The sequence below is a fragment of the Ptiloglossa arizonensis genome, chromosome 9, assembly GCF_051014685.1.
Source record: "Ptiloglossa arizonensis isolate GNS036 chromosome 9, iyPtiAriz1_principal, whole genome shotgun sequence".
Classification (NCBI taxonomy): domain Eukaryota; kingdom Metazoa; phylum Arthropoda; class Insecta; order Hymenoptera; family Colletidae; genus Ptiloglossa; species Ptiloglossa arizonensis.
Window position 1 is genome coordinate 12729916 of NC_135056.1, and position 23993 is coordinate 12753908.

At 42.7% G+C, this 23993-nt stretch overlaps 1 protein-coding gene across 2 annotated transcripts in view; it reads right to left on the minus strand.

Annotated features, from left to right (window-relative positions):
* The window catches only part of LOC143151215 (protein amalgam), an 86887-nt gene that overhangs the window by 58661 nt on the left and 4233 nt on the right, over positions 1 to 23993 (minus strand). The window contains exon 1 of one of the 2 annotated variants that reach the window (XM_076320129.1): positions 10 to 331. The exons of the other annotated variant lie outside the window; for it this stretch is intronic. Coding sequence (XP_076176244.1) covers positions 10 to 160 — 151 coding nt within the window. The 5' untranslated portion in view covers positions 161 to 331. Of the gene's footprint in view, positions 1 to 9; positions 332 to 23993 lie in introns of those variants that run through there. 2 annotated transcript variants of the gene reach the window in all.

A 23993-nucleotide genomic window follows, 5' to 3' on the forward strand; every position in this document is an offset into this window, starting at 1 on the left:
CCTACATACCGTCACCGAGGGTGGCGACCATGGTGGCGAACACGGTGGTGGCGGTGGACGGGTTTCGATGCGTTCGATGGTGGTGGTTGTCGAGCGGAAACTGTAAATTTTCGTCAACGAGTAGATTCCGATTCCAGCGGGCTTGAAAATAACGTTTCATCCCCTCCGCCACTGTTCGGTCAAAAACGACCGTGTCAAAGTTTATAGGGATGACGTCACCTAGCCCGCCATCTGTGGGCCACTGTATTTCGTGCGCTTCTCTCGCGCTTCTTTTTGCCACGAAATCCTGCTCGCCCGTTCCCGGCTGCCTTTTGCCGCGTGTGCACCGACCCGTCCGGTTTTATCTCGTATTCCTCTTCGCTACCTCTGCGCTCCAACCGGTGAATTTCACGCCAGGATCGACTCGGTTCGACGAAACCGTGGAATCTTCACGAGAGGAATCGTTCATCGTCTTTCGTTCGATCGGTGAGCAACGAAACAAAGTAGTAGGGCCCCTCGATAAGTAACTTGTCGAGCGAACGATATGAAAGGAGAGCACTGTGCTCGCCAGGGGCACGTTCGCGCGGTTTTCCAAACGAAACGAATTAAGTGAATTAATCTTCGTGCATCAATGTTCGTCATTATCTTGCGGCCAAGAGAAACCGAGCCTGCCAACGCAACGTCTCGTCGGTCAAACCGCGAGATGTTTCGACGGTACGCGGGTAGAGACACACTTGACCCTTACCTGACCTTCCGCAATTACGCGATGATAACGCAACGCGCGTAATTCTCGTCGATTTTCGATGGAATTTCCTAACAACGCGTATAAAAGCGCCGCGGACAAGGTCCCGGTCTCCGTAATTTGCGACAAGACGAGTTCGTGTTCCAAATCGATCTCGATCGACGTTGATCGTCGTTAAGATACAAATTTATTCGAGATTATGGGAGAGGGGAGAGAGGACAATACCTCCCCCCGTCCCTTGAATCGAAGATGAGAGGTTTCATCGTACAAAGGATATTGCATCATCGTTTTCGATTCGTCCGATCCCTCCGGATTGATTCTCGGGGAAATCGATAGCGCGATTTAGCTTCGAAGTCGAACGTCAACGTTCTTCGAAAACTCGCGATTGAAAACCAATCGGAGTGTAAAGATAAAACATTTTTGAAAGGTTCTTTTCGTCGAACGATCCTAATTTGAATTCAATTTATGTTAACGTTTCAAACGAATTTTACATTATCTCATTTTTACTTTTTCGATGTAAATCATCGTAATTTAAAAATGATTATTACCATAAATTTCGTATAAAATTTCGTATTCGAGTATCTCCGAGCTCCGCCTTATTTCGTTCGCGAAACTCGCGACACATTTGGGACGCGTATCGATTTCTATCGACATTGTCTTCGAAATAGAAATTCGTAAGGCTCCTACGCCAATGAGGTATTACGCGAGATTAATCGGCCCGCGAGAACAAGACATTAGTTACTCGCTTTGGACAACGTAGAAATCGGGAACGAAATAGGTGAAATTTATGAGACCGTTAGGTTCAACACTGTGATCTTAACGACAAACATAATAACTCTTCGTCGATTTGCTCCGGTACGATCGCTTCTTTGCTATTAGTTCGGTGTTACCGCTTGTACGTTATTATTTCTACCTGGGTCAATTTATTAAGGGACGCGAGCCAATGAATCGATCTATACCTCCGTGTACTCTATATACAGTCGTTCTACCCCGTTACGATCGTTTCTATTAGCTCGGTATCGCCACTTGTATTATTATTTCTACCTAATGTCGATTTATCGGTAACGGGTATTGTTATTAGCCAATGAATCATTGAATAGCCGATGAATCAACCTGCTCGTCGATTCGTCTATGTAACTCGTGACAGCCGGACGTTTAGAATCAATTTCGATCGACGTCTTTGAGAAGCGAGCCGACGTTAACAATGCGAGAAACAATCACGGGACACGGTTGCGCGTAATGATTGATCGTGATGCGAAAACAAGGCGTTTTGGAAAGCGAACGAGATACAATCGCGCGGACGGTCTTCTCTGTCTTCGTCTTCGATTTGTTAGACGTCACCGAGAATGGAAGAGCAGCCGCGAGGGTCGTCGAGGCAGACTCTCTCTCGACCCGACGAGCAAGAAAACCGTCTCATCGTCTCGCCTAATAACGGTTCTAGCGTCAAAGCAGCCTCGCGCTGCTTCGTGATTTCAAAGCCTGCAGCCCCGCCGGAGCGTGGTAATCGAGAAAGCCTGCCGGGGGAGAACAGAGGAGGGAAGACGGCGAGATGAAAGGGTGCTGCGGCAGCAATTGCGCGTACGTTTCCAGCAGTTGACCTATTCAACTCTCGATTAGATGCAACGCCGAATTGTCGGTATTCTCACCGCTAGCCCTGGCCCGTTCCGCGCGTGTACGGAACGTGTACGTTTCGAACGCGTCACCACCGTGAAATCTCCGCTTGAACGGTGCATTGTACGCTTCGCAACGATCGGTGAAAAGGTCAATGTTTTAAACCCTTTGTGTTCGAGCTGAGACCCTCCCAGTCGTCGACCAATCTAACGTATTTTTCCACTTCGAGCGAACCGATCGGGATTTCAACGTTACGGGAACTGTGAATTGTTACGTAGGTGAATCGTTAAGTTGGAAACGTTGCTCGATTGATCGTACGTTTTAAAGGATTTCCAACGGAGATTCTCTCCGTTCGTTTCGTCGACTATCCATATTTTTTCCACTAATCGGGATTTAAACGTTGAATAGGTGAAATATTCGAATAGAAATGTTACGGATTAATTATACGATTTAAGGGATTTCCAACGAGGCGTCAGTTTCTCGTAGCAAAGGAGAAAAAAAAACGTGCTCGAGTCGCAAAGGGTTAAGGGGACCAGTCTGGCACTTTGTGACGAAAATAGAAGACTCTTTATCGTTCTTTTTTCCTGCGAGGGAATAATTGGACACGAACGAGAATTAGTAGACGTGTACCTTGGGTAATGTAGTTACAAGTGGGATGTACAGGGTGTTCTGTAGGACAAGTCTTCAAAATGGTCGAGGATGGATAAAAATGCCACGAGGTACCATTAAATAGTATCGAATGATTTGAAAATAATTATATGCGTTTGTAGAATGCAATTACACTTTCTTTTAACCGGACTCTATAATTTTATTGCAAGATACTTATACCTCAAAACTAGTAATTTGAAAATTATTACGATTAAAAGTTTTCCAACACCTTGTACGTTACTTTTTCGAAACATTGATCCAGATTCGTTTATCGAGCGAACTATCGCGGAATTCGAATTTCTAAATTTAAGACAGTGGTGCCATTTTGACGAGAAACACTCAGTTTTTAGCTTTCCTCGCATTTTGGGTAAATCATCCAGCTGCACGAGATTTTCGCGAGCGTATTTCATTTCACTGTTCGTAGTTCTGAAGCGAGAGGACGATACGCTCGAAGTGTTCCAGCAGGATTGGTTCCACGATATTTGCGTACATATGTACACGTGTAAGTACTAACCTATTCGCTTCGCGTCACTGACTGTGTCAGTGATCAAAATGTCTTGCGAAGGACACGTAACTGACAATGTCGGTATTGCGTTTTAATGATTTGTATTCAAGCTCGTTCCTCGCCAATCGATACGACTCGCAGCGAATGGATCGACTCGATGAAATACAACATATTCCGTGGAATGTTCTTCAAATTTTGCAATAAAATTTTGCGCGATAAACTGTGCAATTCGAGTACGTGTACAAATATCAGCCAGTTGATCGGCTCTTCCACGATTAAACTTGTACAATTTTTAACCGATACGTTCGGAATAATATTAAAGGTAGCTGAAATCTAAAAGCGAAAGGCTCACGATGCGTGGAAGGTGGTGGTAGAGTGCAATCTTGCGAGTTTCGTTTATTTTAGGAGGTCTTTCAAAGCCGTTCCATCTTCGTGAAATAGAATTTTGTAAAGACAGGTTCCACGAAATGGGACGTCTTTCTTGAACGATTCGACGTTGGAAACAATTTTGAAAAAATTCACCTCGCGACACCGGAAAATGGTAACACACCGGGAAACGATCTCGCGGTTTCTATTTTCTTTTTTCCCCTACGCGATTTCAAAATTCGATCGCGGGAACAATTTTCATGGACGAGGGTACAGGAAACGTGGTCGCACTTTGTTCTCTCTTAAACCGATTTAGGCGACCGATAACAATCGTGCGAAGATGAAGCCCGGGAAAAATTACAGGCAATCGTTGGAAGTTCGTAATTTCGCGAGAGATAGCCTTCGAGTGTGTTTAATCGAGGACGTCGAGACATTGTCATCGTGGAAAAAAAAAAGGAAAAAAAAGCGGAACACGTTTTATGTAAACTAACTCAAGGCTCGTGATGGCCAGTGCGCATTACGCGAGATAACGAGGGGCTATAATAGACTGTAAATGCCCGTGCGCGCTTCAACCTAAAAACAATGAACGACGTTGAGCCGCGTTTTCTTGCGCGCCATTACCTAATGCATGTACGCGTTTCAGGAAACAAGAGCCCGCGGCGGCCAACGTGAAATTGTGCGGCGTAAATTTGCACGATGCAAAGTAAACTTCGTGTATAATTTATACCTGAACGAGCTGTAGCCGCCGGGAGGCACAATGACCCAGTAACATATGGGATAAGCTGACAAGCATTGCGCATTCCGGTTGATGTATGCGCGGTGCCTCCGACTGGTCACCGGCAGGATATCCAGAAAAACGTTTTACAGAGACACCCGTCCCATCCACTAATCCTGGTTAATTAAGACCGGTGGCAGTGGCCTCGCGAGCTACGCGTGTATTCGCCGTTTCGAGCATGACTTTTTAATTTCCCCGATGAGATAACGAACCCTAACGGTCCGATGTGCGTGGGTCATTTTTCTCTCAACGAGCATCCTAGAGAAAAGTGATATAAAGCGAAAGTAATGGAAAAAATATAATCAAAATTGAAAACTCGTGTAACAAATACAGCATTAAGCAGTGGTCAAATATTGGTATAAATTTACCGCTGATACTTCAACGGTACTGTTTTATCAGTTGTCAACTGGAATAGAATGTTTCGTTCTTGACATTCCAACGATCTTGGTTCTCGTAATAAGGAGAAAATGACTGTGTAACGAAAGGAGTATAAAAATTGAAAACTCGTGCAACTGACCCGGTATCAGTCGTTGATCAAATTCTCTACAAATATTTATCATAGATTTATGGCCGATATTTCAACGATACTGTTTTACCAGTTGTCAACTGGAATAGAATGTTCCGTTCTTGACATTCCAACGATCTTGGTTCTCGTAATAAGGATCTCGGAGAAAATAATTATATTATATAAGGAAAGGAATATAAAAATTGAAAACTCGTGCAATTAATCCAGTATTAATCTCTGATGAAATTTTCTGCAAATATTTATCATAGTTTTACCACTGATTTTGGTTAAGACTATGAACGATCAATGTTTCAACGGTACTATTTTACTGGTTGTTAATTGAAATAGGTCTTGGTCTTGACATTTCAACGATCTTGGCACGTTTCGAATTGCCGAAATTCTTTTTTCTCTCTCGACAAGTATCTCGGTGAAAATGATGCAACGAAAGGAACATGAAAATTTAAACTCGCGCGACTAACCCAGCATTAATCGCTAATCAAATTCTTCGCAAAACGTTTATTACGAATTTATAGCCAATTTTGGTTACCAGGATGTGCAACAGCACCAAGATTAGTTTATTAGTCGTCATTTGGTGTAGAATGACTCGTTCTTGGCACTCCAACGATCTTGGCTCGATTCGAATCGTCGAAGCTGTTTAATATGTATGTGAATCTTTATACGGGAATCATTAACGTACGAATAAGGCCACTTCGGTGTTACGTTAATGTCAAGGACGCGGAAGGTTGTCTCGTATACACGAGTGCTACTTTATGGTTAGGAAACTTTATGGTTAGTTTGATGTTGTACGACGCTTCCAGCCCCTTCCCTCTTGCCCCCGTCCGAGTACTCGTTCAAGTGCCCCGAGCACAAGTGGTCGTCTAAAATTATTCTAATTAATCTGCCTCTCCTTCTTGTTACGTCACTTCTCCGAGGTACGAATTAAAATTGCTGAAAATAATTACTTCTACCCGCTGCGAGTACTTACGAGACACGGAAATTTTATTTGCGCGTGTCTGTTTATAACGTCACACTCTACTTTTGGAACGACACGGAACTCCGATCGTTGAAGTTGCAATTACCAAGTTCGAGAATCGATCTAATCGTTATCCTTAGTCATGTTATACATAATTACATATATAATTGAAACAAAATTTCAATACGAATAACCGGATTATGAAAATATAAGAAAAAACTTAATTATTCTTAGATGCGTCAACATGTTGAACTTTGACAGTAATTACGCGTCTAATCGCTTTTTTATTATTTTAGTGGTGCAACAGACGTGAAACTTGTTTTTAAAATAAACGTTTCCTTGCTACGTGGAACTATTGTTTTTCAAATAAACGTGTCCTGTTTGAAGTTCATCGATACGATCCTAAGCCTGGCCGTGTCCTGTATTACGATGTTTTGACATCGAACGTTGAAATTATTTTGTAACCCGCAACGTACAGAAACCCGAACGAGTGAAACTCGTTAGGTGACAAGTCGAATGCATGTAAAGGAGGGACGACAAGTCGAACAACACAGTATTCAAAGATAATTTTATCTGTTAACCCTATTAGACTGGTTCATTTATTTTCATCTGTTGCCACGAACGTAGAACGAGACAAAATAGCTAGAACAGGGATGGCCGAGCTCCGAAGACACTCCAATTAATTGTAATTGTGTTCCCTTCATCGATCTTCACCTCTCCTGATAACGACCGTCCGCAACATACGATATTCACTTAACGCTGCCAGGAAGAATGAGTAATTATTTCTACCATTCTCCGTAGCTCAGAAACGATAAAACATCCGTGTCGCTGATATAGGCGTGCTTTCCCATCTTTCCACGTTTCTTTTCGACCCACAGATCCGTCTATCAGCGGTCGTACAGTCGCCAAGCGAATTGCGTGCGATTAATTGCACGAGAACTACTCGAACGATATCTTTTGAACGTCACCCTTTATTTATCGTTGGCAGACACTGGAACACGAGGAGCCAACCTATCGTCGCGACGGTCCCGCGATCGCGATTTCTCGTGGATGAGGAAGTCACTGCGCGGTTATCCGAGTACGCCGAACGCACGAATAGCTCGAAATTCGAGTACTCGATCGATCGAGTCGCGGGTCAAGCAGCTCGAATAAATTCTTTCGAGCTACTCGACGTACTCGAGCCACGGTCAGATATCATTTATTCAGGTTCGATCGATCCGAACTTCTTTTATCTGAATTTCGTTTATCCGAATTTTCTTCATTCGAGCTTGATTTATCTGAATTTTCTTCGTTCGAACTCGATCTATCCGAATTTTCTTCGTTCGAACTCAATCTATGCGAATTTTCTTCGTTCGAACTTGATTTATTTCAATTATCTTCGTTCGAGCTTTATTCATCCGAATTTTCTTCATTCGAACTTATTTGCTTCGAAATTTCTTTTTTCAAAATTCATCGATCCAACCGAAACTTTACTCCGTTCGCAGCTCTCTTATTACTCAGACTATCGCCATACGGTACTCTAATTACAGAAACGTTCGTGTACCGTTGACGCCCGAGGAAAATGAGTCCATTAAATCTCTCCATGTAAGTAGAGAGTCACCGGCACCAACCGAGACGCCTTCCCAAACGAGAAAAGTCTTAATGTCTAGGCATCTTGATTGATCGGTGTCGAAGCTGGTGATTTTCTACTTAGACGGAAAGATGTACTCGATCCCAGTGGCATTCTTGGCCGCGTGTTGTAGATCGGCATATAATTATTATTTTACCATTACCATACCCGAGCGTCTAAGTATCTCCGGATAACTGAAACGCTTGGGAATCCAATTCCGCTTCTGTTATCCGAAGATATTTAAGCTCGTTCGAAGAATTTCACTTTTCAATCTCGAGCTGAGACTGCGATACGCGTACACCGTCCAACGAGGAAAAGAAAGGGACTATACCAATGTCTCGGCTATCGATAAAACTTGTTGCTCGGATTCGCGATCAGGAATCATCCCCACCTCTGTTTGCGTTTCTTCCAGAACCTCGTCCCATTGTATCCCACTCGATACAATCTTCTTCGAGACTCCTTAAGTGTAACGAGCACAAAATTTTATCTTCAGATATCTCGAAAGATGATTTTTGTACCTCACCGTTCTTCGACTCGTTGGATTCGATTCATTCACCTAGTACATGTAACCACTCGTTACGATCTTTCTAAATTTTACCTGCAATTTTCGGAAACGAAGCTACCCGTTAAACGGAACAACGATTTCGTAGTTTCGTTGGCTCGGAGAACGATCGTTTCGCTTATTCGAGGATCACCGTACCCGACTCGCGATTCGCGACGTTGGAAACGAGGAAACGGGTTACTACCCGGGGATTCCGGATTTTCCACCGAATTCCCGAACGAGTCACGAAATTCCCCGATAACCGACGCTCGCGTCGTTAAACCCCGAAGTATCCGTCGTATTCGGAGAAACTCGGTCGAATCACGGTCAACCTGGTCAACACAGACGACGGAGGCCATACGGAGCGAGGTCGATGTCGGCCGCCTCCCCGCTTACTCGCGTCTCGTAATTAGAATGAGAACACGGCATTTGAATTCTGGACGAAGAAGAAAGGGGGACGGAAACAGAGAAGGAAGAACGAAGAGACGGATCATTAGTAGTCCGACGACTTCACCGGTGACTGGCATTCCGTTCCCTCGCGGTGAAAATCGTGCTGGAACGGAACAACGATGCGCCTTATGCTCCCTTTTCTCCCTCGCCCTCGCCTCTCCCCCTGCTCCTCTACTCTCCCTCGTTTTGATTCTTCTCCGAGGCGTTGCGCGTGTGTCTCGAATCGGGCCGAGGCTTTTTCGTTGCCCTTGTCGTTCTTGGGAAAAGCACCGAACGAACGTGGAATCACTAATCCTCTACCTGCTTGAATTCGGTAAATAAACGAACGCAGGCGATCGAATGTAAGAATAGTTCAACGTTTCGTGTCGTCGATCATCGAGGAGTTTATTCATCGGGAGGTTGCGCGTGCGCGATGAATCGGAACGTTTCGTTCCTGGTAATAGCACCGAATAAAGAATCACTAATCTTCTACCTGTTTAAATTTTGGTAAATAAACGAAGATAGACGATCAAATGTAGGAATGCTTAAATGTTTCGGGTGACTGGTAATCAAGGAGTTGATTACTCGAGACGTAAGTGTACCTCGAGTCGATTTATTAGGTCGGTTCTATAATTGTTATTTTTCGATTCTGAAATGTTAATCACCGGTAAATCGAGACCGAAATGAGTCAGAATCGAGGTATTGGTAAAATAATAAATATTTTGTCGGTTGTCGTAACTGTTTCAAGAACGGAAATCGATATTGTAACTGTTTTCAACCCTTGGTGTAGCACCACGTCACATTTCGTCCCGCCGGGTCCTATGTCGAACGTGACTCGACATTGAGTTTCGAACGCAATGGCAGCCACTCTAAGAACATTTCCCATAGGGTCGAAGTTGTATACACTTTGTATGTAAATGTAATTTAATACTAACAAAGATAACACACGAACGAAAATATGTTACGGTTCGGTCGCGAGTCTCGAAAAAAGTGCACGATACTTTTCCCAAAAATTCGAAATTAAATTGGAGAATTCTTCCACGTAAATTGAACCATAGCTAAAAAAGAAGAACAAAGTAATACAACGATTGATAATCGTAACGATTAATTAGACGATATCGATCGTGTCTTTCGAAGAACGATTATCTAAAACGATGGTCAAAGTAACGAAGACTCACTGTGTTTACAAGAAAATGAAAAATAATACTTTCACCGAACCTTAAAATTCTCTATAATACAACCATTTATTCATAAATACGTCGCATTATGAAGCTCCGTGAATGTTCTCAAGAATCTTAAGCGGATCGACGACTAGCAAAATCCAGCGTTGAACTGAAAGGGTCGAAGTAACGAAGACTCACTGTGTTTACGAGAAAATGAAACATACTTTTACGAACCTTAAAATTCTCTATAATACAACCATTTATTCATAAATACGTCGCGTTAAGGAGCTCCGTGAATGTTCTCAAGAATCCTAAGCGGATCGACGACTAGCGAAATCCATCGTGGAACTCAAAGGGTTGAAGAAACGAAGATCGTCGATCGATGTAACAATATCTCAACCTCTCCGTTGCGGACAACCGAAGAGTCGATTCGACGTTAATCTATGTAAAAAAGAAAAGAAAAGGATCGTTCCGTTCGGAATAATTATAATAAATGTGACACAGTGGGCCGCTCCTCTTCCACCTACTTCGCATTGTCGATCGGGTAAGCCATTCTCGTCGAACGGACCGTGTATGGAACGGAAGATAGATCATTCTGAGTTATCGTAAGGCGGTCCCAGCGACGAGCGAACCTTTCGTAACCGCGGAAAGAATGAATTTGTCAACGTCCGTTTTGTATACGATCGGTTCGAGTCCCCCCGATGCAGATAGATTATAAGTCCCGATTGAGCGTAATGCACGGGAAAGTGGAAAGCTCGTGCGCGGTTGCCCCGCATGAAGTGTAATAGCTTTCGGCACGCGCGTCAAGAACATATTGCGCAATCGAATTCCTGATCCCGATAATTATCAACCGTAAAGTTTTCACGCGACGCGACCAGCGCCGATAACATCGATCGTTAACACCGTTTACAAAGTTTCGATAATTACCGAGGCGCGAGGAAACACGGCTCGAGATCGTATCTTCCGTCGTACGGTTTCGCGAGAAACAGCCTCGTTTATCGATCATTCTCGCGCAACGAAACCTCGTGATTGTTCATCGAATCGAGTTACGTCGTATCGGGAAAAATCGGCTCGATTGTATCGCGCAGATGCATAGAAATAAACAATCTTTCCTTTTTTTCGAGTTTCGTAGACAATTGCAAAAATAGTGTCAAGCTGTAAACGTATAGCGATTTTAACGATTCCCCTTGTTATCGCTAAGCTCTGTTCTGTCTCTTCGTTGAAACGCCACTTGTCAACTTTCGTGTACGAAAGTACACGTTGGACAACTACTCCAAGTACATAAAAATCAGAATACTCGTACTATACGATCGTACACTGGACTTAGATACCTAAGAGACAAATTATCGTTACGAGAAACTACTCCAAACTAGAATACTCGTACTATACGATCGTACACTGGGCTTAGATACCCAAGAGACAAATTATCGTTGCAAGAAACTACTCGAAACGCATAAAAACCAGAATACTCGAACACATTGTAAACTCCTCCCCCGTATACGAAACCCGGAGTCGCCTTCGAAAAGTTCCCGCGTCTTCGAAGCAAGACGAGCATCGCTGTACCAAATCTAAACTCCGACTTGATCTTTGTTTCGGTACACGATTCCGTAATGTCCGTCCGTGGCGATCGTAAGACCGCGACTGACTGAGTTCAATCGTGTATATTTTCGAGCGATTGAACGCGGAATGCGACGTTGGACCGCGAAGATATATAAACCATCGAAGCAACAACTCGCGCAACAGGTTCGAAAGCGCGAACCGGCGTGCAACGAATGATCGATCACTGAATCACCGGCCTATCTGGATGGTAAAAGTTTCGCCTTTACCTCCGAATAACGGTATATCGAAGTCGCCGTCTATATAGGAGTCGGACGTGCCCCGCGTGGGCTGCAAGCTCGTTACCAGACGGTACTGTCTCCTCTGAATCCTAACCGTGGCCGAGGAGGATTTCGAGCTACAAATCGTCGCGTTCCCGTACGAACGAACGAACGAACGAACGAATGAACGAACCGCGCTGGGCGACCCAGTACGATGACTCACTAACGTTACGAACGATCATGGGCGGCGACATAAATCAACCCCGTTGAAAAATATTTGGACAACTTTCGCTCGACCGATCGCGAATAATCCTACTTGCGCAGAACCAGTTCGGATCGTTGAGATCTGTGAGCGCGTTCGCGCCCTTCCAGCGGCATTAGGATCGGAGAGCCCGATTATCGTGGAAAAAGATACCATCCAATTAACGAACGTGGTACCCGATCGATCGATCGATCGCGCTGAAAGTCAACGGTAACACCGCGGCCCGCTATACTTTCACGTTCGATTATTGTTTCCGTCGTGATGCCAGACCGGACAAGACAACGATGGAAAAGGCACCGTCGTGACCGGGGAAAACCGAAATAAAATCTGCATCGTTCTCTCGCATACCATTGGCCAATACCTATTTATACGATATTATGTACGTTCGAGTACACACGTGTACCGGTCTAGGACAGAGAACGCTGGTGAACGTTAGAACGAGAGACCGTGCACGGTGGAAGGGCGAACGAGTCGTTCACATATGTGCAGCACGCGTAAAGCACACGTCGATGGTTTAACGGGCACGCATGAACGAAGAGTAACGCGGACTAAAAATACACGAAACGGTCGAGATAAGTCCCGAACCCCTGTACCGATGGTGTCTGGTGGGCGGTTTATTAATGGAGTCGGATTACTAGAAATCAAAATTATCGTGGGCGTTCACCGTGTAGATGAGGCCCGGCCTCAAAATTCTACGCGAGTCTCGGAGCGTAGACGGTACGTTTCTTCGTCGTTTCGTACACTCTATTACGGGCGCGAAACGATTTTAATTAACACGAGCGAAAATCAACGATGAACGTTCGCCGAGAAGCGTGGTTTCAGAATTCTAGCGAAGTCTCGGTATATACGGACCGACGAGAATGTTTCTTCGTTCGAATTTGTTGGATAGCAAATTTTCTCTTAGCGCATCCGTCTTAAAATTCTAGAGGAGTTTTGGCACGTAGACTGATCGGGAACGAGAATGTTTCTTCGTTCGAATTTGTTTGATAGTAAATTTCCTCTTGGCGCGAAACAATTGGACTTAGTAGAAACTATCGGGACGCTCGAAACCCAGTTTCGAAATTCCAGCAGAGAGTGAAACACGATCGAGAAGGAAAATCTATCGGATCTTTCGTTTCCATTTATTAGACACTAAACTATTTCTTGCTCGCGCGAAACGATTGGGATTACTAGAGACGGAAAGCATCGAGGGCGTTTACAAGACCCACGAAGCTCAGTTTCGAAATTCTAGCCGTGACCGAAACCATCGAGGAGGAAAATCTTTCGGCTCTTTCGTTCCAATCTGTTTGATATTCGAGTCACTCGCGAGTGCACTCAAGGTAACATCGAAAACCTAGGAAAGATCAAAACGACGGAAAACGAAAATGTTTCGATTCCTTCTACACTTACTCGACGCTCAACACTCCCTCTTGCTTGTACGAAACGATTCGTACCACCGAAAACGAAATTCGAGCTGAAACTCCAACGATCCAGAACAAAACCGTTTCGATTCCTTCGTTTGCATTTATTATACTACTACTAGAGAGTTATTACCACTATTATTATACTATTAGATTACTAGAAATATTTAATTACAGTGAGCGTTCCGTCAAGTGCTCTCCTATTTGTTGATCGCACAGAACAATCTAAACTGTTGGAAATGAAACGAAAGTAACGAAGGGTTCTCGTGAGATACACGGAACCGAGTCACGAAATTCCAGCAAAGGTAGGAACGATCGAGAACGAGAATATTTCGAGTTTTTCGTTTGCGTTTTGTTCGATAACCCCCTGTTACTCGCGCGACGCTAAGCACTAAAAATCAAAATGCTCGTGGGCGTTCATCGGGTGCACGCAGCTCGGCCTCGATACTCAAGCAGAAACTCGAACTATCGGGAACGAGAACGTTTCTTCGACGTTTAAATCTGATCGGTACTCAATCCCCCTCCAACTTGCGCGAAACGATTGGTAAATCGATCCGCAGCATTGAAAATAACGCGATTCGTTTAAGAAATTTCACGCCGATAAAGTGACGGGAGAGTTCGAGACCTTTCATCCGTGCGACCAATCTGTTTATGTTTCGTGTCTTCGACTTGTCACAACACGTGCACCATAAAATTTCCTCCATTTACTCTTATATAATTTTCCAACGACGTCATCGCTGCTCTCGAACGATGTTCGCCATCCAGTTTATTTGTACGGTTTCCATCTCGTTTACCATTCACTCGCGGTCCAATCGCCTCGTGTACAAGGTGTTTTTGAAGTATAGCTCGAACGTTCGCCGGGCTTACTCGTTAAACAGAACGAAAAATAACGTAAGAATTAACGACAGTCCCGGTTTCTTGTCTATGTTTTGTTTAAACGATCGCACGAAGAACGTACGTGTCTCGTTTGGTCGTAACAGACTCTCGTCGTACGAGAATAAATTTATCTCGACGAACATTGAAAATTAAATTCGAACAATATCTGCATACATCTTGGATCGATAATGGCGAAACGTAACAACGATCAAAGTATGGAGTCGTCGACGATAAATAGAACAAAGTTCCTTAATCGTTGTACAAAATTTCATTCTCGATGACACGATAGTTTTGTTACATTTGCGATTGAAATTTATATTTCTTCTCGTGCGATCGATTAAATAAAAGGTGTGTCTTTGATCGATCGTACATCCGTGAATCGATCCTCTCGTAATAAACAGCAAGTTTCTGTTCTAATAACCTGTGTTATCGACTTATTGCCTACCGTCGAAGATCATCGGCGATTAAACGGAATCATTCGATCGGTGTACTAATACCAACGCGAGAACATATTAATAGAAAATACACGAGGCGAGATACAAATGGGAAATAAGGAAAATACAAAGTAAAATAAACACGAAGAAAAGGAAAATACGGGACGCGCGTATAATATCGCGATATGAAAAAGAAACAAAAAAACGAGAGAACTAAATCAGTAATAATCATCACCAATGTACCTACAAGATCCATAAAATCGATGTACCGGTTAGCGAGCTTATTCGTTCCGTTGATACAATTAAATTTACCGCGCAGAACCAGCTAGGCGACTAACTCCAGGTATAGTAAAACGTCTCTTGGATTTCTAGCAGTAACGTATAATTTAAACAATTCGAGAACGGTCTCGTAATGCAACCGCGCGGTACCTTGTATGCAAACGAGCTATCGAACATCACTCTTCGTTTCTCGAGAGTCGTTCAACCGAAACGTGGCCACGTGAATTCGTAATTATGACAAGTAAGAATCCGTCGATCCGTACGAGAAGCGATAAGAAAAAGAAAATATCGGAATTTCTGTGCACACTTTCGCAATAAGAACACCACGGTTCCATTGTGGCTTCAATCTGTTGTAAAAAGCATTTTGTTTGTCGTATCGTTCAAACGGCGCCATTGAAGGCGGATGAATTAAATGATCAAAATGGAATATCGTCGTTCGATCTCGTTGGATCTAAATGATACCGCGAATCCGTCGAGTCTCGAGGACAACTATCAACGATCCATTTTCCTCTCTAAGCGCCATCTTCTTGTTCCTCGCGATATAAAACGATATCCGTAAATCTTCTGTCGGAGGTCTTTTCAACGGGTCCAGCCTATTAAAATTCCAGGACAACAACCGGACAGGACGTTAACGGTGATCGGTTCTCCTTCTCCCTTCACGATTTTCGACGAATCTGCTTAAAAATAATAAGGGCGAGCCTCGCGATTCTCTTCAAGTCGATTCGAAACTCTACGCGCGTTCTTCGTGATGCTTCGAAACTTTACGTGGGTTCTTCGTGTACTGTAATCGTAACTTTACAATTTTACATCGTGTTCCTTCGATACGACGATTGTCGTTCTTCGTGCACTGTAATTTTACAATTTTACATCGTGTTCCGTCGATACGACGATTGTCGTTCTTCGTGCACTGTAATTTTACAATTGTACATCGTGTTCCGTCGATACGACGATTGTCGTTCTTCGTGCACTGTAATTTTACAATTGTACACCGTGTTCCGTCGATACGACGATTGTCGTTCTTCGTACACTGTAATTGTGATTTTACATCGTGTTCCGTCGATACGACGATCGTCCGTGCGAGTTCCACGCGCATCTGTTCAAATTTCGAGCTCGTAAGCGCCGGAGCTGGCGTGGCATTCAGCGATAAATAAAAAGAAAGGATTGGAAGAAGGCCTTCTTCTTCTTCGTCTTCTTCTTCTTCTTCCTCCTCTCTCCTTCTAGATCTCGGATCGAGACGAAGAATTACGAGCCACGGGACCCACCGCTCGCCCTAAATACGAATTGGGAACACCCGAAATCGTGTCTCGTGCTGCGCCACGGACACGCTCCTGCTCGGAATAAACGCGAGATCATCGACATCCGTCAAAGTGGCTCGACGAAGTAATCGCGTTCCTGAAAACGCGCGCTCCGCCGCGGTTACGCGGCGATCGTCGAGCAATTGCATCGTAAATAATACGAAAATAAAACTAACGATCGAGTATTATCCCGATAAACGACATCACCGCCGCAATGCTCTTAATGGACACGGAGAATACGGAACGCGATGCATACGAGGGGTATTCGGTTACTCGTGCATCCGAAACGGAGATTAAAAACGATTTAATGGAAAATTGAAGCTGCGAGCCGGACGCGATTTTAATTGGACGTTTCTTCGACGATGATACCAGAAACGTGTACAAAAGGTGTACACTTCGAAGGTGATCGATGAAAGGAATTTTAATTGGAAAATTATATCTCGCGGTAGGTATCCGTTGGAAGTGAACGTTGATTTTGAGAAAGAAATTACGAAACGAATTCGAAAAATATTCCACAGGGCAGCCTTGAATACGCGCGAATTGAGCAACGTTTACGGGTGTAGATCGCGAAATTGAATTTACGGAAAGTGAAAACAAAAATTCCAGATGCAATTAGGACAAGGGCACACCGCCCGGTTGATATTACACATACGGAATAAAATGAATAAAATTGTTTTATCTACGAAAGGATGAAATGAATTTTACAAGACCCGTATTATCTGAACGATTTGGGCAACAAGTCAAGGCCAATAATCGGGAAAAGATTCATCCGGTTATCTCGTTTTGAAACAAGACGTTCTTTACAAGTTTTTCAGTCGTTAATTTCTTTCGGCGAATCGAGACCAGTCGCTTTGAACGCGTAATCGTGGATTAATCATTCGCTAATTTTGCCGCTGAACCTCAGCGTACTTAAGAACGCGTTTAACGAGCGGAGAGATAAGATTCTTATGTAAATATGTAGTTACAAGAACGGTGTTATCGTGTTCTATTCACGAGCTGGAAAAAAAAGCGTGGCAATGCCTCGCACGAACGCATGTATGGAAACCAACGTTCGTGACGATTTTGTTGCGCAACGTGAAGAATATTCGTCTAATTTTAGAAAAAAAACAACGAGACAGTCGGTGCATTATTAGGGCATTAGGAAACGAAATTGTTGAGCAATCTAACGAATATCCGTCTAATTTCAGAAAAAAAACAACCAGACGGTAGATGCATTATTTGGACATTTGAAAAAGAAAATGTTACGCAAAACAAAGAATATACACTACTGTTTAAAAGTTCGTAGCTTCGATTTTGTAAAATCGCTCTTTCGTAAGCGTATCTTGTTTCGTTGAAAATTTTACTCTTTCGTACGAAAGTATGAAAGGTCATCGCACAATATTAAATAAAAATTGCGTACAGTAAATATTCGAAAATACGAAGTATTGATCGTTTCACCGAACACGTCTCTTCTGACGATCGATTATGCAGTTTTTTAAACTTCGACAGTGTTTCGTGAACTGATTTTCACTTCTTCGAAGAAGTTTGCCGAAATTGTTAAAAAGTCACGATGATAAGTGTCGAAATACGTGACGATATTTTCGGTAAAACGTTCGCGACCGTTCGTTTGTTTTACAAATCAAAACGTGCTTCGAATTTTTGATCAGCGTTATGCGCTTAATTTTAAAGGAAAAGAACGAGTCGTTGTTTGAACATTGGGAAACAAAAATGTTGTGCAACGTAAAGAACACGAATTCTAATCTTTGAAAAACAAAACGGGAAGGTCGACGTATTATTTGTAAATTAGAAAATGAAAATTTACCGACGCGATGTAAGAAATATCTATGCGAAATACGTAAACTTTGAAATATATCGCTGTGGTCGTTTACGTGGATTTATATTTGGAATCTATTGGATATTCCTGTCGAACAAACGTACGTAATAAACTCTAGTTTTATTTTTATTCGTAGTAGTAGCGCGTCACCGGACAAATATAAGAGTATACAGAGAGATATGTTAAACGTTTGTTCTGCAATTTACGCTACACCAGTCCGTAATAAACCTACTGAACGGAGCTTTCTCTTCACGGAGTTTTCCGCAGGAAATCCATTCGATAACCGATTTCTGGTATTGACAAGAAACGATTACACGTAGAAACAGCTACAAAGAAACGATCTACGTCGAGTTTCATTTTATTTTTTAGAAACTTCCTGTAAACTTGACGGTTACGTCTATTCGAAATCCCGGTCTCATCTTTCCGACGTAACGTTATTCGCTGCAAACTTAATTTTTCCGACACTTTCGACCACTTTTGATCCCCTTTACTTTATCTTCGAATCCGTTATTCGTTGCAGACTTGGTTTTTTCAGAAACTTTTAATCAGTCCTGATCGCATTAATCCGTCCTTAAATCCGTTATTCGTTACGAATTTAATTTTTTAGTAACTTTCAATCCCTTCTGATCTCTTCGCTTTACCTTTGAATCCGTTATTCGCGATAAATTTAATTTTGCAGAAACTTTCAATCCCTTTTGATCGTTTTAATCTGTATTTAAATCCGCGCGGTAGCTCCTTTCGCTGGTAATCCTGTTTGATCTTTCGAAACTTAAAAAAAAAAAAAAAAGAAAGAAATCGTAATTGGTAATTCGTTTAAGGATGCACCGTGGAAAATACGAAAACGCGTACTCATCAAGTCGGAAATTAATCCATTACCGTCCATTAACCGTGTACGTTGTGGAAACGATGTCGCAGAATTTACAGGTACATTCCGCACCAACGAAGTAAAAAGAAAGTTCTTGTAAACACGAGTTCACGAACCTTTTGTTCCTTAGACGCAGCTACTTCGAGTCACCGCATCACTTAACACGTTTGAACACACCCAACTGATTTCTAATTGCATTGCGTGCATTGTCAGTACGTTCCTACGATTCCTGTAGAATTTTTTTCCACCGTAGTCATATTTCTTGCCTCTGTTACAAAACTGCTCGACGTGATTCGTGCAGCAATTAAGCGGTTGTGTGTCAGAAACGTACGGTTTTGCGGGCTCGTGTCCACGAGAACGATATTCTTTTTATGAATTCTTTTAACACATTGTTACGCTACCTCGGTCACGTACGAGTGACGCAGACATTCTCCACGGAGTCGCAAAAATTGATCCTCAAAACCGGATGCAAAATAACGGTAATTCCGATGGAATTCGCGTATTCGGTGCACGTGAAAAAAAATAAACAGCATTATCGATCTCGAATTATGCAGACTCGAGGCACTTAACGCGTTCACCTCGAATGACTGGTAATTCGCTTGTTGCACGAACAATCGTTGCGTACAAAAATTGCACAGTTCCGTGAGGAAAATTACGTAGCGTGTGTGGTTTTCCTCTTGGCAAAAGAATTTCCAAGATTTTCAATTACTCCCTTGAAATTGTACAATTTTGGTATGCAACAATCGTTCGTACAAGTTATTCGATACGTGCACGTCGATATTTCAACCTGTACATTTTCCAAGTTGCCGATAAAAAGAATTTCGGTCCCGTAGAAATTTTACGAGTTGGTCAGGGCAATCCACGTATTGTACAGGGTGTCTGTTTCGACAAAATGATTGATATTTTATTGATTGTTTTCCAGAATCGGAGAGAAGTTCGCTGACAGAACAAACAAGACAAGATAACCAACGAGATTGTACTCCTTTAAATTTCTTTGCACGGAACTTTATCAAATCTCGTGTCTATCGGGCGAAGATTACGAGCACGGAAAACTCGAGTGAAAGAAAAGAAAACTGCTGCGGATAACATAACCCTGCGAATGCTCCAAAATGTGTTTGTAAATTCTGAACATCTTTAGCTGTGCAAGAGTACTGTCAGTGGTCGCGTTCAACTGCTCTTAATTACTTTATAAAATCGTTTTCGATGTAATTTTCGTATCAATAATAAATACAAACTTTGACATCCCACATTCACTTCGATGATAGTCGCGTCGAATTACTTTTAATTATTCGATAAAACCGTTCCATCGATTTACGAAACAAGTTCCGTGTAAATTCTCTGTCAAAAATAATTAGAAACTTGAAAACTCTACAATCTGATGACGAATGGTCGAACTATTTTTAATTATTCGATAAAATCGTTTCATCGATCTACGAAACAAGTTCCACGTAAATTCTTTGTGAAAAAAGAAACTTGAAAACTCTACACTCGTTCCAATGACGAATGGTCGAACTATTCTCAATTATTCGATTAAATTCCATATAAATTCCCCGGTCGAAAATAAATAGAAACTCGGACACACCGTGTACGGTCGAGTCGGTAGGTACAATTCCGCAAGATATACTGTGCATGAAAATTAAAACTTCGATCAAACAATGGACGAGCGTCGCGGTGCTAGCGAAGAATTCCTCGCTGGGAAACATGTCCGCGGCGTGCTCTGCCAGCTGAAATCACGAAACCTTTTCCAGCGGGAAAAAAAGGTACGACAATCTGGCGTCGAAGGTATCGCGTTTCTCTCGCCGGGCACGAGTGGGCGATGCAGGTATACCGATTATTACTACCAACATCGGTCTTCCCGGGAAATTCTGAGAAACTTTGAAGATCTCTTCCTCAAAAGGTGGACGAACGGGCCGAAAGCAGTTTTCTCATGCGGGCTGACCTCCTAATGCGGCACCCCGCCTCCACCACCGGCAATGAAGCTCAATTAGTTAATTACTCGGATAAACCGGGATGCACGTGACGTAACCTTTGATAAGTATCCGTGGGCTACTTACACGCACGCCGTTGGCCTCGTTAATTTCCGATGATCGTGTATTTAAACCACGCGATTAAGTCGGGAGCTTTAAGATTTAAAGAACACGCGTGACCGACATAATTCTTCCTCTTGTGCACGCTCGATCGTGAAACTCTACGTGAAAATCTTCTATAATATGAAAAATACGAGAATCCTGATAAACTTCCGTTATACCGTCCCGTTGGTTAATGCGTGGATTTTACGAACGGAAATTATACAAGTTGCTTTTAAACGTACAAAGTGTATTCGCAAACCGGAGTATTTATTTCTTGGAATTAATCCAAGTATTGTTGTTGCATGAGTAAATTAATACGAAAAGTATACTTTTTGAAGTATTCCCCGGTATTGAAGTATTCTGTTAGGAACGCGGTAGTACGAAGTATTTATTTCTTGAAATTAGTCGTCGAAATGCTGTTGCTACGTAATTGAGTTAATACTTTTCGAAGTGTTGCTCGATCTCTTGAGAACGCGGCAGAACCGATGTAACGAAAAAAAAAAAATTGTTCTCTTGACAAATATTTTAAATTCTCGGTGCTGCGAGCCGATGAAGTAATATGAAAGATATTCCGGAGCAACAGTATTTGTTAAACTCGTTCCCGAGAGAAAAATAGAAATAAATGCGAAATACCGAAAAAATTTTCGACGGAATATCACGTGCATGAAAATTATCACGAGGTTGAATATTTTGAATTTTTTGCGACTTTCCGTGCGTACAGATACGTGTACACGGAATTATGTAACGTATCTCGTGGTTCACGACAATATACGTCACGCAGGAAAACCTTCGAAAGGTAAATAAATTAGTAATTGCACCAGCGAATATCCAAATAAATTAAGACGTCGCGCGAACATCACGGCCAAACTATTCGAAAAATCCTTGAGCTCGAACGTCTCAAACCTTCGCAAGATATGACCTAATGAGCAACGTATTTATAGTTTGCTATTCCAATACTCCCTTGAAACTGAATTACATTCGCTTATCGTTAATCGTAACGGATTGCAAATACACTTAGGGACGTACGATAAAAATTCAATTACGAAAATGGTCCTCACTTTTTCGGCTCTGTAATATCAAACGATAATAGTACGGGGTGGTGTTATCTGTATTTGGACAGCAAGAGTCCAATTACTTTTGAAATTCATTCGCTCGTAAACGTGGATACTGCGTTTCGACCGTTGCTTTCAACCCCCTTTGGAAACAAATTGGATAACGAGAAATAGAAAAACAAATGGATCGGGAATCGAGAACGCGAAAAACGAATCGACACGGTGAACAGAGAAACGCGTCTGAGTATTGGAACGGTTCGTTGATTTAAAAGCCGAAAGTCACTTTCGTATATTTCAAAGAGAATATAATGAACATTCGTACCTATCGGTCGAAATATCGAAGAGATTTAAAAAGGAATCGAGAAAGAAAATTTCAAGAAATATGTTACGTTGTTGCTGGTTAAAAATCGGGTCAAACGAACGGACGCGTGTCGAAAGCATGTTACGATCACGGTTGGAAACATGACCGGTATTATCGACACTGAACCGATAAAAGAAGCCAAGAGGAGTGACCTATCTGTACCGTTAACGTCCCATAGGTATCGCGTACAAAAATATACAATACGCTCCGACCAAACGAAAAACGATCGTTCCTTCCAGTCAACGAAACACAGAACGGATCCTCCTGAATTATGAAATTACACCTGTTGCGTGCACGTCGCGGCCAGGAATCCGAGAATAATTGTCCCGACGATCAGGAAACGACTGCGCGACTACATCGAAGTGTCATATCACGTTTGCGCGTGGAATTTGCATTAATTCTTCGCTTTCGATTCTGTCACGCACCGAGAGAGGAGATACGGAGTAATTCAAGTGGAAACACGACAATCCTTGCGATTCCCAGCGACGCGTTGCGTAACGCATCGCGTGTTTCACGGCCTGCGTTGGAAACTACGATCGATATATTGTTCGCCTTCCGTTCGAGTAACGAAAAAGGAAAGAAGAAACCGAGAAAGAGAGAGAGAGAGAAAATGAGAGAAGAAGAGAGAAAAAAAAAGAAAAGAAAAAAATAAACTTCGAGCACGGTAATTAAAACGCGTACGCGACGCGTTTACCGCCACGACCGCATTGCAATCGGTGCATTAACGCGCGGTCGCGCGCATAATGACGAACCGCGGATGACTAACTTTTTTTCCTACGCGCCGCGCAACCCTGAGCGTGTGATACTATTCGCGCCGATAACGTCCAAGCGAAACGCGCGCGCGATCGAACGCGTCTGGTTTTTCCGAGCTAGGACACGTTATCGAATTTTTCAACCGTTGCTGACCGAGAATAAACTGATCCCTTAAAACCGTGTGCTGTAAAATGTACAAAAAGAACGTCGACGCGTGTACGGGGATCGTCGTCGGGTTATTGCGAATCGAGAGAAACGGAAATTACGATAGAGACTACGTGCCACCGTATAAACTACAGACCGTGAAGCGCAGAGAACACCTCGATAACGACACGACTTGAAAAATGTATACCCGTGTATCGAAAATTGCAATTTTTTAAGCTGCGTCACTGCGACAGTGAACAAGCAATACGTAAATAACCGAAAATTGTAATTTTTCTCTCCTTATATGTAAATAAGCGAAAATTGTAATTGTTCTCTCCTTATACGTAAATATGTAGCTGACTTGTGTATTGTACTTGCCTAACTTGTCCTAAGAGAAAAATTCCTCGATTTTCCAGTCATCTCGATTATCTAACACTTCGTCTCTATTAGATCGTGGTAAAGAACCACTGTAAATAAAACACGAGAGCTAATGACGAAACGGTGGCCCCTGAACGTAAAATTCAACCATCGACGTTAATTTTACAACTTTCCCGAGCTAAAAAAAGAATATCGTAGATATCGTAATTGTGATTTACACGATAGCATCGCAAGAAATCTAAATGATCGAGATCGAGAGATCGAAAGATCGTGCATAATACGTGTCGAGGTCACCTACAATATGTCTTCGGTACTCTTCTTTCCATATCGCGTGAATCTTTCCATTTCC